This window comes from Zeugodacus cucurbitae, chromosome 4, assembly GCF_028554725.1.
Source record: "Zeugodacus cucurbitae isolate PBARC_wt_2022May chromosome 4, idZeuCucr1.2, whole genome shotgun sequence".
In the NCBI taxonomy this organism is placed as follows: Eukaryota; Metazoa; Arthropoda; class Insecta; order Diptera; family Tephritidae; genus Zeugodacus; species Zeugodacus cucurbitae.
This window is the reverse complement of record NC_071669.1, coordinates 19,292,840-19,306,163: the sequence shown is the minus strand read 5'-3', so window position 1 is coordinate 19,306,163 and position 13,324 is coordinate 19,292,840. Positions and strand designations below refer to the sequence as shown.

Genomic DNA, 13,324 nt, shown 5'->3' with positions numbered 1-13,324 from the left:
ATGACTGTCAACAGTGACGTGGGAGCCAAGACGTGAGTGCGCCGACTGTTTGCTTGATGACAGGAGATATTTCGTCGTTTGATGTGTTACTTGAGTTAAAAAAAGAGTTGTTGAAATAAATGTATGAAATTAAGGTGTTGCCACATTTATTAAATATTTAAATAAAAAGTAAAAATAGTATATGAATTCAAAGATTATTTTATTTATTTTTTTTTTTGATAAAATATAGCATGAAATTATGTTGCCACCTCAATTAAAATTACATTTAAATATTATAAAAATAAAAATAATTTGGGAATTTAATTAATTAATTACAATATATGTGTGTTCTAAAAGTGTTGCCATATTTATTAAAAATGAATTAAAAATTCAAAATATTACAATCGATTATAGAAATGATTTAAAGGTTCTAATGAGATGACATGGTTGAAAAAATTTACGTTTGACGTTACCACATAGATAAACATAACAAATTATTATACCGAAAATTTCAAATAGCTACTTAAGCCATTTATTATTATATTATTTAAATTTTGATCCAGCTCAAATTCAGCATTACAACATCGACACATACATAATTATATTCCGCTGATTTCACTTTTTATCCAATCCAAATAGGGACTAACGCGCGTAAATATAAACGGGTATCCCTCTTCCGGCGGTACTTCATAACTGATAGCTTCTACGCCCACCAAAAAATACGACTGCATTTTTCCAACATTCACGACTGCCATAAGCGCGCCGCCAGAATCTAAAACTTTGCCATCATCGGTGCCCTTTCCCTTCACACAAACATGTTTCGCTGTCAAATCTCCAGCAACGCCGTTCGAATAGAGTTTCTTGCATTCATCCATATTCGATATATAAGTAATGGATTTCATTTTGACTTCGGCAATTTCACCGAACATATGCGCGCCCCAACCGGATATTTGCATTGCCGTGTTGTCAAAGCTTGCCGAGAACTGTCTGGTCTCCAAGGGCAAACAAATCGGCGTTATGTAACGCGTGACACGTACCGCCGCATTCAATTGCAGCAAAGCGAGATCATTATACAAAGACTCATGTTCGGGATGTTTGATTATTTTGCTCACAACCATGTCGATATGCTTTGACTCACAATCTAGTTGATCGTTTGACGCTTGATTTAGACAATCTTCCATCGCATTTGTAGCCCAAACACCCAAACGCACGCTAGTCAAATTCCATTCCGGCTCTTGCTCATGCAGGCAATGTGCCGCTGTGAGCACAAAACGCTCGTGTATAAGCGTGCCACCACAATAAATATGCGATTTTTCTTTCCTTTCTGTAAGGTAATGTCGTATTACTTATAACGGTTAATATATGAGTATGAGCTTACTATTTTTGTATAGCAGCATTGCTGTCCAGGGGTATTCCTCTTCATAGGTAATTGAACCAGAGTCGAACTCTGCTTGAGCTGTGGACACTGTGCCGCAGTAAGGCGGTTGTGGTAAACTGAATTCTTCGACTGCCGGGGTCTCTGGGCAGCAAACCTGTTGTTAGTGACATAATTAATATAATAAATGACTGTGCAAATATGTATGTATGTGTTTGTTACTCACTTTAGGGAAGTTAGCGGCATCACCGCAAAAGCTAGCATTCAGATATTGGGCATCATTTGCAAAAAAATCTGTTTTCTGTAGGATACGCATCAGCGGTTCACAGTGTATAACGGAAATACAAGTGCCGTTAGCACCATTAGGTGTTTCACATGTTTCCACTATAGGAGCAGCTTAAAAATTGTAAATGTAATTCAAAATGTTCATTTCGGAATAAGAATCTTATACTAATTATAGGGTAGCTCGAAAAGTCTGCGGTGCTTTTAATTTAATTCTTTATAGTTTCTAAAGAGGCCACACCAAATTAACCCCGCTATAACTATGAAAAATATTAAATAATTTCAATTGTAGATTATTACCTGTCGTTGAGGTAGTTGGCGCTTCCGTTTCGGTAGAAACCACTGTAGGACAACAATACTGAAAGAAAATTGTTTTAGTAAATCGAAAATTAGTTAGCGTAGTAATAAGAAGTCTTCACCATATTGGCTTCCTAGCTATTTGCATACGTGTTAAACGTTTATTCTTGGTAAACACTCTAGTAAGCATTTAAATTCCCTGAATGAAACCGGTAAAAACTCGAAAATGAGTCTTAATGTTCCTAACGAAGTCACAGTCACCTATTTAAGAACTCTCACACAAAAAAAATTTAATTCACATTTAATACGGATACAATAATTTTCTATGTTTAAAACAGGTTCTCTTTCAGACTGCATAACCTATATATAACCGTTTTCACCTTTTGCTTTGTCAGTGCGTTGTTTTCAAGCTTTATTGCTATAGATCTCAAGGAGAATCTCTGAATATGTCGTGTTCAGGACAGACATTAATAGTTACTACACATCTAGTTACTCTTATAATAATCTTTGCTCTTGTTCTTTGATTATTTTTTTATATTTTATCTATAGGAGGGACATTTTGTACTCACCAGCTCATCTTGAGTGGGACATGCGCTATCAAGTAAAAACTTTATATCTTCTTGTGTCTGTCTCTCCTTTCTATGAATTATTGATATTGGTATGCAATCTTCGGGAGCCATGCAGATACCAGGCGCGCCCTTTGGTGCTACACACTCTAGATGCTCTGAAAGAACATATGACGTATGCACAATTATTAGTCTGAGCAACAAAAGTATTATGAATACCCTGCAGGAAATGTGTACTTTTGGACCATGCAAAGGATCCACGTGTATCTTAAATGGATTTTATGTTCTGAAATTAATGGTATTATACTTATCAGCCAATATCGAATGGAACATATTGCTCATAGTGGTTTTCACCATATTCTCCACACATCCCTGCAGGGGGAGAAAGAAACAATAGTATGTCCGCACTAACCTGTTTTCTATGTTTAAAACAGGTTCTCTTTCAGACTGCATAACCTATATATAACCGTTTTCACCTTTTGCTTTGTCAGTGCGTTGTTTTCAAGCTTTATTGCTATAGATCTCAAGGAGAATCTCTGAATATGTCGTGTTCAGGACAGACATTAATAGTTACTACACATCTAGTTACTCTTATAATAATCTTTGCTCTTGTTCTTTGATTATTTTTTTATATTTTATCTATAGGAGGGACATTTTGTACTCACCAGCTCATCTTGAGTGGGACATGCGCTATCAAGTAAAAACTTTATATCTTCTTGTGTCTGTCTCTCCTTTCTATGAATTATTGATATTGGTATGCAATCTTCGGGAGCCATGCAGATACCAGGCGCGCCCTTTGGTGCTACACACTCTAGATGCTCTGAAAGAACATATGACGTATGCACAATTATTAGTCTGAGCAACAAAAGTATTATGAATACCCTGCAGGAAATGTGTACTTTTGGACCATGCAAAGGATCCACGTGTATCTTAAATGGATTTTATGTTCTGAAATTAATGGTATTATACTTATCAGCCAATATCGAATGGAACATATTGCTCATAGTGGTTTTCACCATATTCTCCACACATCCCTGCAGGGGGAGAAAGAAACAATAGTATGTCCGCACTAACCTGGCGGCAGTTCCGGTTCCGGGCAGCATACCTAAGAAAATATATTAAAAGATTTCAATTCAAGCATAGTTTCTATATATATTTGAAAATACTCACACTATATTTATCAGCGTAATTTTTGCACTGTCTATCACGTAAATATTGCCTATCTTCTACTGTTATATTAGGGTTCATAGCGATTTGTAATAAGACACTACAGTTATATATGCTAACACAACGATCGACGGTACAGCCTTCCTGATTCGTCGGTACTAAAAATCAAGAGATGAGAAGTGCTAAATAAATACTAAAATCAAGAACTTTACTGTAAATCTTCATGGTTGTAGTCTCTGGCTTCATGGTTGTAGTCTGTGGCTTCATAATTTCGGAGATGGGACAACACACCTAAAATTTACTCATAACATTTAGCACTGGGATTCTCTATTTTTCACTAGTAAGTATTACTCACATCTTCTTTATTTTCCGTGTGCTGACATGCATCACCATGAGCTCTCATTATAAATTTGTCCCAGTCTGTCTTGAAAGGTTTCCCCGAGATGTTCAATAAAGATTTGCAAGTCTGAATATTTACACATTCTCCGTCTTCATCATTTGGCGTTTTACATTGATCTGTAATGAAGCCGGCTAATAATTACTACTAAAGTAAAACTAATTTAAAGTGACATGAAATAAACTGTACTTCAGAGAGCCCTGTCGTTTTCTCTATAAGGTACGCCTTAGACTTAAAAATAAAAAAAAAAAATCAAACTGAAGTTGATGCGTTATGAGTGTTCTAGTTAAAGGATTCGTCTAGAAAGTCCCATTTAGTGATGAGCGATATTTCACTACCGGTGATTTTTTCACAGTGACTGAAAAATTTTTGTAAATAGCAGTAAATTACAATCACAATTGCAGTTCAATAATTTGAGTTCGATCACGGTACTTGTAGAAGTTTTGTTCGATAACAGCAATTTAATACATTGAGTTCGATAACTGTATCAATAGCAGTATAGCAGTGCAGTGATTGATCACAGTAGCAATTTTAGTTGCGATTTCGCTAATTTTATATACGGTGATTACGAAAGCGATTAAATGTATTCACAATTTATTAATTAGTTAATTGGGTTATTAAGGTTTTTATAAATTCAGTTAGCTTTCTGTTTAGTCGGAACTGTCGCAACTGAGGTCTTTAAAGAGGTGATCGATTGATGCAGGCTTCTATACTTTTGTTGAAAATTGTATCATTCTTTCGTAGATTGCTACAGTAGAAACGATTCATAATGGCCAAAAATTAAGGGTGTGGACGTCGAAATGATAAATGGTATATAGCGCCCAGAAATTTAGATTAATACAGTTTTTTTAGTGTTGATTGCTTATTTACATATCATCGTTAGACTTTTTTTTATTATATGACGGCTTTAACGGCTAAGGACGCAGCACCATATCAAGCTTTCCAGATGATTTAGCACATGCTGAAAAGCCTGATATTCAACATAACTTCACTAGAAAGACAAGCCACAGTGTTGACCCTTAATATCTTTCACAACATTTTCGTGAAAACTTTGTCAGATCATATAGCGTCGTCGCTATATATTAATATTAAATCACCGGTGAATCATAATCGCTGATCCTAAAGTTCTTGCGAATTCAATTTAATTTTGTTTTTTTTTTGTTTTTTTTTTTTATTATTCGTTATCACTATAATTCGTGTAGTCACAAGCACACGATCTATATAACAACAAAATTTCTTATCTTTTGACGTCGACGCTCACCTCCTTTAGTGCTTACGATTAAACCAAGCACGCACAATAATATGAATTTCATTCCGTCAAATAAAGGTTTTTTTTTAATTAATAATTTTGAAGCGCGTTTTAAGTCTAGCTTGCACAGCGTTTTAATATGAACTGCGCCGGCTAAATACACAAGCTTAAGATTTGGAGATTTGGATTTCCGCACAAGTATTTACATATTTCTTATATACTTAATAAAGTATGTACATATATAAAATTATAAATATGCAATTCTTATCAGTTAATATGAAATACGAGGGGGATTCAATAATCTCTTAGCCTATAAAAACACGATTTTATTGGGGAGAACTGGCACTTTGTTTTTAACCCTTTCGGATGTATGTGTCCCACATACCAGAAAAAGTTTTCTCATAACTAAATTCTTAATTTTCCATTTAAACTCATTTAAAACCTTCCCGTCTGGTATTTTGAAGTTCAGGTAACGGCTCTGTGTTTTTTTGTGCTAAAATTGTAAACAGAAGACGCTCATCGCGAGATTATGGGAGGAGTCGATAGACTGGATCAAATGGCTGGCTTATATGATTTGAACCGAAAATCCAATAAGTGGTGGAAAAAAGTTTTTTATCGTCTCTTGATGATGTCTGTTGTAAATTCATGGATAATATATTCAGAGTTACGTCGTAAGAAGACGCCATTGATTGATTTTCTAGTAGTTTTAGCAGAAGAGCTCATTGATAAAGGTCAGAAAACGGCAGCCAATGTTCGCAGTGGAAGGTCTGGTTGCATTTCCAAAAAGAAGAAGACTTATATGAATACCGCTACTCATTTACCAATTGAAGGAGGCACAAGACGAAGATGTGCTGGTTGTCGCCTCAATAATATTGAAAAACGCACTAAATCGATATGTGAAGAGTGTCAAATTTCACTATGTAAGAATTATTTCGCACCTTATCATAAACGATGATTTATCTAATATTTTTATGAAATATAATTTCAGTTTTACTAACTTTTCCTTCAAAATAAATGAAATAAATGATTTTTAGTTTATAAAAAAATATCCAACATATTGTTTAGTTTTTATTGAGTTATGTGATATAGAGACCCAACGGGACTTATACGTCCCGCTCAAAACAACGGAATGGACACATATGTCCCACCCCCCTTAGGCCCTCCTAGAGGGGGTAGAGACTCCACTTCAAAATTTTCCACTTTTAAGACCTATACTAAAGCTATAGTAATCAATAAATCAGGAAGTTTCCCGCTGGTTGCTTTCAGGTTCGAAAGGGTTAAATATAACCGCTCAGTTCACTCTGTAATGCTCGATTTTTATGCACACTTCTGAAAGTACGTTTTATGGAGGTATCCAAAATAGGCCTCTGTGGTGTGATTACATCCTCATTTGACTCGACTTTTTGCAAGCGACGAGCGACGAGAGCAAAAATAAGTCGGACTGAACTCGTTCATCTTCGCCGTATTTGTACATACATATATAATTCAGTATATTAGAACGCTGTAATTAGCTGCTATTTTTAGTTTTTTGTCTACTCTGTCTTACTTTCAATACGAAATCGTAGACTTCTGTCATGTTATCCCCTATGATGGTCGCTTTCGCTGCACCTCAAAAACCGTGGTGCGATCCGATGAAGCTTGGTTAAACCCTTTTATAAGTCGCAAGCAAGCAAGTCTCTGATTTCACTTCACGATTTGCTTTCTAAAAATAATTAAATAAGTATCAAACTTATACTATTTTTCTTCTATTTTACCAAAAATTCGTAAAACACGCCCATTCCACACGTTTCTGTACTTGGTAAAAAACTACTTTACGAAAATAAATTTCTATTGCTATAATGCCGCCATCCAGCAGTAAAACTAAGTACCTATTGGACCGCTCTCATATATAATAATTCTTATACATACATATAATTTCAATAATAATTATATAATTATTTCAGGAGGAAATAAGTGATATTCCACATGCATTAGGGTGGTCCTTAAGAGCAAAATGTCGCAATATCGATGATACTATAAACGAACTTTGCTCGGATTGAACACAATTATGACGTGTGGTGTAGACTTCTATAGATCGTCTAACTTTAGCAATCTTCATACGGCAAAAAATAATGCAAATAAATTGAAGGAATAATGCATATATACCATATACACTTATAGACAGAGAGGGATAAAGATAAGCGCGATTGCATCTATTGAATAATGTGAAACACATAGATTTTACTTTGAACTTTCTAATCGCTTATTGCAGCAGGGCATCACCCTAGTATTTATATATACATACATACGTATATGTACGTAAAACAAATGAATTTGATAACAGCGTATTGACTCATTAAATAACAATTTTGCGAATGACTAATAGCTCTGTTATTATTATTAATATATATCTATTTATTAACATTTATACATTTACGGTTACAATGGTTTTACATATTCAAATTGTAAATAATATTGTTTAAGTGCTTATGGTATAATTTATCCAATCCAAAAAGGAACTGACGCGCGCGTAAATGCCAATAGACTCCTCAGTTCCACATATATTCTTTAAGGTTCCGTATGAAATTATGCCGATTAGATACCAATTTCTATTGTCATTTACCTCTTCCTCGATCATAAGTGGTCCACCGGAATCGCCATGACAGGAATCATTGCCATTACCAGTGGCATATATTTTATATTCGCGTGCTCTAATCTGTTTGCAATTGTTTCCCAATATGAACTCCTTTTTAACGATCTGCACAGTAGCTTTTAACTTAATATCACTTAATTGATTCGTTTCTGTAAGACCCCAACCGACGATAGTGACACTATTTCCATCGTATCGTTTCCCACGTAGACTCACGTCCATTGACAGACAAATGGGTTTAATAAATCTAGTGTATTCGACACGATTCTCCAAACGTAATAATGCTGCGTCATAATCTAAGTTTCTTGGATTATATCTTGGATGTTTTATTATGTTATTTACAGATACCTCCATAGTCCGTTCGGGTGGCTTACAACGGCGATAATCACAATCTTCATCTTCTGTTATATCCCAAACACCCAAACGAACTTTAATAAGAGGTGCGCCATTTATTTCTGTACAATGTGCGGCGGTAATAACATAATATTTATTAATAAGAGAACCACCACATCTTATTGCTGCAAAGGACATAAATTATATTTTATTATTTTTTTTTAAATTATTTTTTTGAATTATTTTTTACCAATCGATGCATTTTTACTTGCGTATAAAAGCAATGCAGTCCAGGGATATTCTTCAATACCAGTTTGAGCACCACCTATAATACGATTTGTTATAGCATCGCAGTCAAATTCCATTCCGCACGCCAGTCAAATTCCATTCCGGCTCTTGCTCATGCAGGCAATGTGCCGCTGTGAGCACAAAACGCTCGTGTATAAGTGTGCCACCACAATAAATATGCGATTTTTCTTTCCTTTCTGTAAGGTAATGTCGTATTACTTATAACGGTTAATATCTAAATTAATGAGTTTGAGCTTACTATTTTTGTATAGCAGCAATGCTGTCCAGGGGTATTCCTCTTCATAGGTAATTGAACCAGAGTCGAACTCTGCTTGAGCTGTGGACACTGTGCCGCAGTAAGGCGGTTGTGGTAAACTAAATTCTTCGACTGCCGGGGTCTCTGGGCAGCAAAACCTGTTGTTAGTGGCATAATAGATATAATAAATGACTGTGAAAATATGTATGTATGTGTTTGTTACTCACTTTTGGGAAGTTAGCGGCATCACCGCAAAAGCTAGCATTCAGATATTGGGCATCATTTGCAAAAAAATCAGTTTTCTGTAGGATACGCATCAGCGGTTCACAGTGTATAACGGAAATACAAGTGCCGTTAGTACCATTAGGTGTTTCACATGTTTCCACTATAGGAGCAGCTTAAAAATTGGAAATGTAATTCAAAATGTTCATTGAATTTTTTATAGTTTCTAAAGAGGCCACACCAAATTAACCCCGCTATAACTATGAAAAATATTAATTAATTTCAATTGTAGATAAGTACCTGTCGTTGTAGTAGTTGGCGCTTCCGTTTCGGTAGAAACCACTGTAGGACAACAATACTGAAAGAAATATGTTTTAGTAAAGCGAAAAGAAGTTAGCGTAGTAATAAGAAGTCTTCACCATATTGGTCATGAAAAATACTTCAATAAGAATCAAAACTCCTTAAGAGATACTGGTACAAACTCCTATAACCTATATTCTACCAATGAATGTATGGTACACAAATTTGTGGGAGAATAAAATTGAATTCAAATTTAATACGGATATAACAATTTCCTCTTTATAACCATAAATAATCGTTTTCATCTTTTGCTTCGACAGTGCTCAATATGTCGTGTTCAGGACAGACTACTACAGTTAGTTACTACACATCTAGTTCCTCTTATAATAATCTTTGCTCTTGTTCTTTAATTATTTTTTTATATTTCACCTATAGGAGGGACATTTTGTACACACCAGCTCATCTTGGGTGGGACATGCGCTATCAAGTAAAAACTTTATATCTTCTTGTGTCTGTGTATCCTTTCTATGAATTATTGATATTGGTATGCAATCTTCGGGAGCCATGCAGATACCAGGTGCGCCCTTTGGTGCTACACACTCTAGATGCTCTGAAAGAATATATGACGTATGCACAAATATTAGTCTGAGCAACAAAAGTATTATGAATACCCTGCAGGAAATATGTACTTTTGGACCATGCAAAGGATCCACGTGTATCTTAAATGGATTTTATGTTCTGAAATTAATGGTATTATACTTATCAGCCAATATCGAATGGAACATATTGCTCATAGTGGTTTTCACCATATTCTCCACACATCCCTGCAGGGGGACAAAGAAACAATAGTATGTCCGCATTAACCTGGCGGAGGCGCTGTATTATCCGGCAGTTCCGGTTCCGGGCAGCACAACTTGGTAAATATATTAAACGATTTCAATTCAAGCATAGTTTCTATATATATTTGAAAGTACTCACACTAAATTTATCAGCGTTATTTTTGCACTGTCTATCACGTAAATATTGCCTATCTCCTACTGTTATATTAGGATTCAAAGCGATTTGTAATAAGACACTACAGTTATATATGTTAAAGCAACGACCGACTGTACAGCTTTCCTGTAGCGGCGGTACTAAAAATCAAGAGATGAGAAGTGCTAAATAAATACTAAAATCAAGAACACCTTACCGTAAATCTTCATGGTTGTAGTCTCTGGCTTCATAATTTCGGAGATGGGACAACACACCTAAAATTTACTCATAACATCTAGCACTGGGATTCTCTCATTTTCACTAGTAAGTATTACTCACATCTTCTTTATTTTCTGTGTGCTGACATGCATCACCATGAGCTCTTATTATATATCTGTCCAAGTCTGTCTTGTAAGGTTTCCCCGAGATGTCCATTAAAGATTTGCAAGTATTAATGTATACACATTCTCCGTCTTCATCATCTGGCGTTATACATTGATCTGTAATGAAGCCGGCTAATAATCACTACTGAGGTAAAGCTAATTGGACAGTTCGAACTTCAAAAATATGGGCGTTTCATTAGGCTTTAACGTTCGATTCAAGCTCGTTACGGTATTTTATATTTGATTTTGCATCTTAAAATGGTGATCGATTGGTGTAAACTTCTATATTTACAGTTGAAACGATTTATAATGGCCAGAAATTGAGGTAATGGACTTCGAAAAAGTAAACTATTACAGCGCCCAGAAATTTTGATTAGTACAGTATTTTTAGTGTTGAATGCTTATTCACTTCACTCTTCATTATACTTTTTTCTTTATTATATGGCATCTTGCGACTAAGAACGCAGAACCGTATCAAGCTTTCTAGACAATTTAGGATTTTCTACGCTAAAAAGCCTGATATATGATGTTTATTAAATCACCGATGATTCATAGTTTCTGAACTAAAAATTCATTTGAATTTTGTATTTTTTATCATTCACTTTTATCATTATAATTCATGTAGTCACAAGCACACGATCTATATAACAACGAAATTTCTTATCTCAATCGAAAAGTCGTCTCCGACGCTCACCTCCTTTAGTGCCTATGATAAAACCAAGCACGCAGAATAATATGAATTTCATTCCCGTAAATAAAAGATTTCTAAAATATAAAATACACAGCTTGCACAGCGGTTTGATATCAACTGTGGCGCTAATGCGAATTAAATTCTTTTGTAGGGTAGCTTTAGTGATTTGGATATCACTAAAAGCAATTACATAATTACTCATATATCTAATATATTTACTTAAACATGTTACTGAAATTATTGAAATGATATTATTATTATGCGAAAATGAGAAATTATTAATTTCATATACATACATATATGTATAACATTTACATTTTATGCGGTCGCAATATTCAATTCTCAAAGAAGTGGAAACATATTCAGGTTTTGAAGAAACTTTATTATAATATCAAAATGATCAGGATGAAGAAAAGAGTTGATATACGTACGGCCGTCTGCTAAGATATCTTGACGAAACTTGGTACACATCTGCTTTCTGCGTGGTCCAGCCTCAAATAAGTTTTTTGTATATATCTTGCAAACGAATAAAGCTATATAAACCAAACTTTCTGCAGTCATTATTCATACGTACCCCATCCTACACCATGAAAATAGATGAAATCATATAATAACCACGCCCACTTCCCATATAAAGGTTATGTTGAGCATTACTAAAAGTGCATTATCTCACTAATGAAAAACCTCAGAAACATCAAATTTTACATAACAAATGGCAGCTTCCTTGCACTCAGAAAAAAATGGAAAATGGGCGTGGCGTCGTCTAAAACCATGTGTCATTAACTAATTTACCGATTTCAATGAAATGTATATGAAATATCTTAACAAAATTAAGTGAGCGGTATTGTTTTGGGTAAAGTTTACCTTAGTGGTGAAGATGAGTGAAATCAAACTCCTTACGTACAGCTGCAACCGAAACCTTTGGCTTTCGTAAAAGTCAAAAAAAAAACAGCTGGTATGATGGGGATTGTCGTATCGCAGTGAAGAGAAAACAGACTGGCTACCTCACAATGTTGCGATCGACCGCAACACGAGCGGGATGGGAAGGATACCGAGAGCTGAAGAGGGAAGCGAGACGCATTTGCAGACAAAAAGAGAAAGAGGCCGAAATGCGTGAGTATGAAGAGCTTGACAAGCTGGCCGACAGCGGTAATGCTCGAAAATTTTACGAAAAGATCCGGCGACTAACTGAAGGTTTCACACTCCTATAGAACCCCCAGAGGTGATCAAGTTGTTGATGACCAGAGTATACTGTGTTTGTGGAGGGAACACTTCTCCAGCCTGCTGAATGGCAGTGAAAGTACAACACCAGGAGATGGCGAACCCGATTCCCCAATCGACGACGATGGAACAGATGTTCTATTGCCCGACCGTGAAGAAATTGGAATAGCAATTACCCGCTTGAAGAACAACAAGGCGACGGGGGCCGATGGATTGCCGGCCGAGCTATTCAAATACGGCGGCGAAGAGCTGATAAGGTGCATGCATCAGCTTCTTTGCGGAATATGGTCGGAAGAAAGCATACCCGACGATTGGAATCTCAGTGTACTCTGCCCAATTCACAAAAAGGGAGACCCCACAATCTGCGCCAATTACCGTGGGATAAGCCTCCTTAACATCGTGTATAAGGTTTTATCGAGCGTACTGTGGGAAAGACTAAAGCCCACCGTCAACAAACTGATTGGACATTATCAGTGTGGCTTTAGATCTGGAAAATTCACAATTGACCAGATATTCACCATGCGTCAAATCTTGGAGAAGACCCGTGAAAAATGGATCGACACACACCATCTCTTTGTCCATTTTAAAGCTGCCTTCGATAGCACTAAAAGGAGTTACCCCTATGCCGCTATGACTGAATTTGGTATCCCTGCAAAATGAATACGGCTGTGTAAGTTGACATTAAGCAACACCAAAAGCTCCGTCAATTCTCCGAGC

At 35.8% G+C, this 13,324-nt stretch overlaps 3 protein-coding genes across 4 annotated transcripts; all 3 read right to left on the bottom strand.

Moving 5' to 3' along the window:
* Window positions 1-321: 321 nt before the first annotated feature.
* LOC105220639 (phenoloxidase-activating enzyme-like) lies at window positions 322-11,492 on the bottom strand. Its single transcript, XM_054228895.1, has 10 exons — window positions 11,390-11,492; window positions 10,652-10,812; window positions 10,530-10,587; window positions 10,319-10,473; window positions 10,205-10,253; window positions 9,796-9,950; window positions 9,341-9,398; window positions 9,046-9,215; window positions 1,358-1,511; window positions 322-1,303 (listed from the first exon to the last, which is right to left on the bottom strand). The coding sequence occupies exons 1-10, from the start codon at window positions 11,439-11,441 to the stop codon at window positions 579-581; spliced, it is 1,737 nt and encodes a 578-aa protein (XP_054084870.1). The 5' UTR covers window positions 11,442-11,492; the 3' UTR covers window positions 322-578.
* On the bottom strand, window positions 2,514-5,483 carry LOC114804408 (phenoloxidase-activating enzyme). Of its 2 annotated transcripts, none has more exons than XM_029042667.2 (7): window positions 5,325-5,483; window positions 4,022-4,182; window positions 3,879-3,957; window positions 3,670-3,824; window positions 3,574-3,604; window positions 3,165-3,319; window positions 2,514-2,657 (listed from the first exon to the last, which is right to left on the bottom strand). In XM_029042667.2, the coding sequence occupies exons 1-7, from the start codon at window positions 5,374-5,376 to the stop codon at window positions 2,649-2,651; spliced, it is 642 nt and encodes a 213-aa protein (XP_028898500.2). In that variant the 5' UTR covers window positions 5,377-5,483; the 3' UTR covers window positions 2,514-2,648. The 2 variants fall into 2 exon arrangements, with proteins under 2 accessions (XP_028898500.2, XP_028898496.2); XM_029042663.2 differs by having other exon boundaries at window positions 4,022-4,197; window positions 5,325-5,471.
* On the bottom strand, window positions 7,716-8,963 carry LOC128921380 (serine protease easter-like). Its single transcript, XM_054228896.1, has 3 exons — window positions 8,822-8,963; window positions 8,525-8,759; window positions 7,716-8,459 (listed from the first exon to the last, which is right to left on the bottom strand). Exons 2-3 carry the CDS (start codon window positions 8,637-8,639, stop codon window positions 7,771-7,773), a joined length of 804 nt encoding a protein of 267 aa, XP_054084871.1. The 5' UTR covers window positions 8,640-8,759; window positions 8,822-8,963; the 3' UTR covers window positions 7,716-7,770.
* Window positions 11,493-13,324: the final 1,832 nt, after the last annotated feature.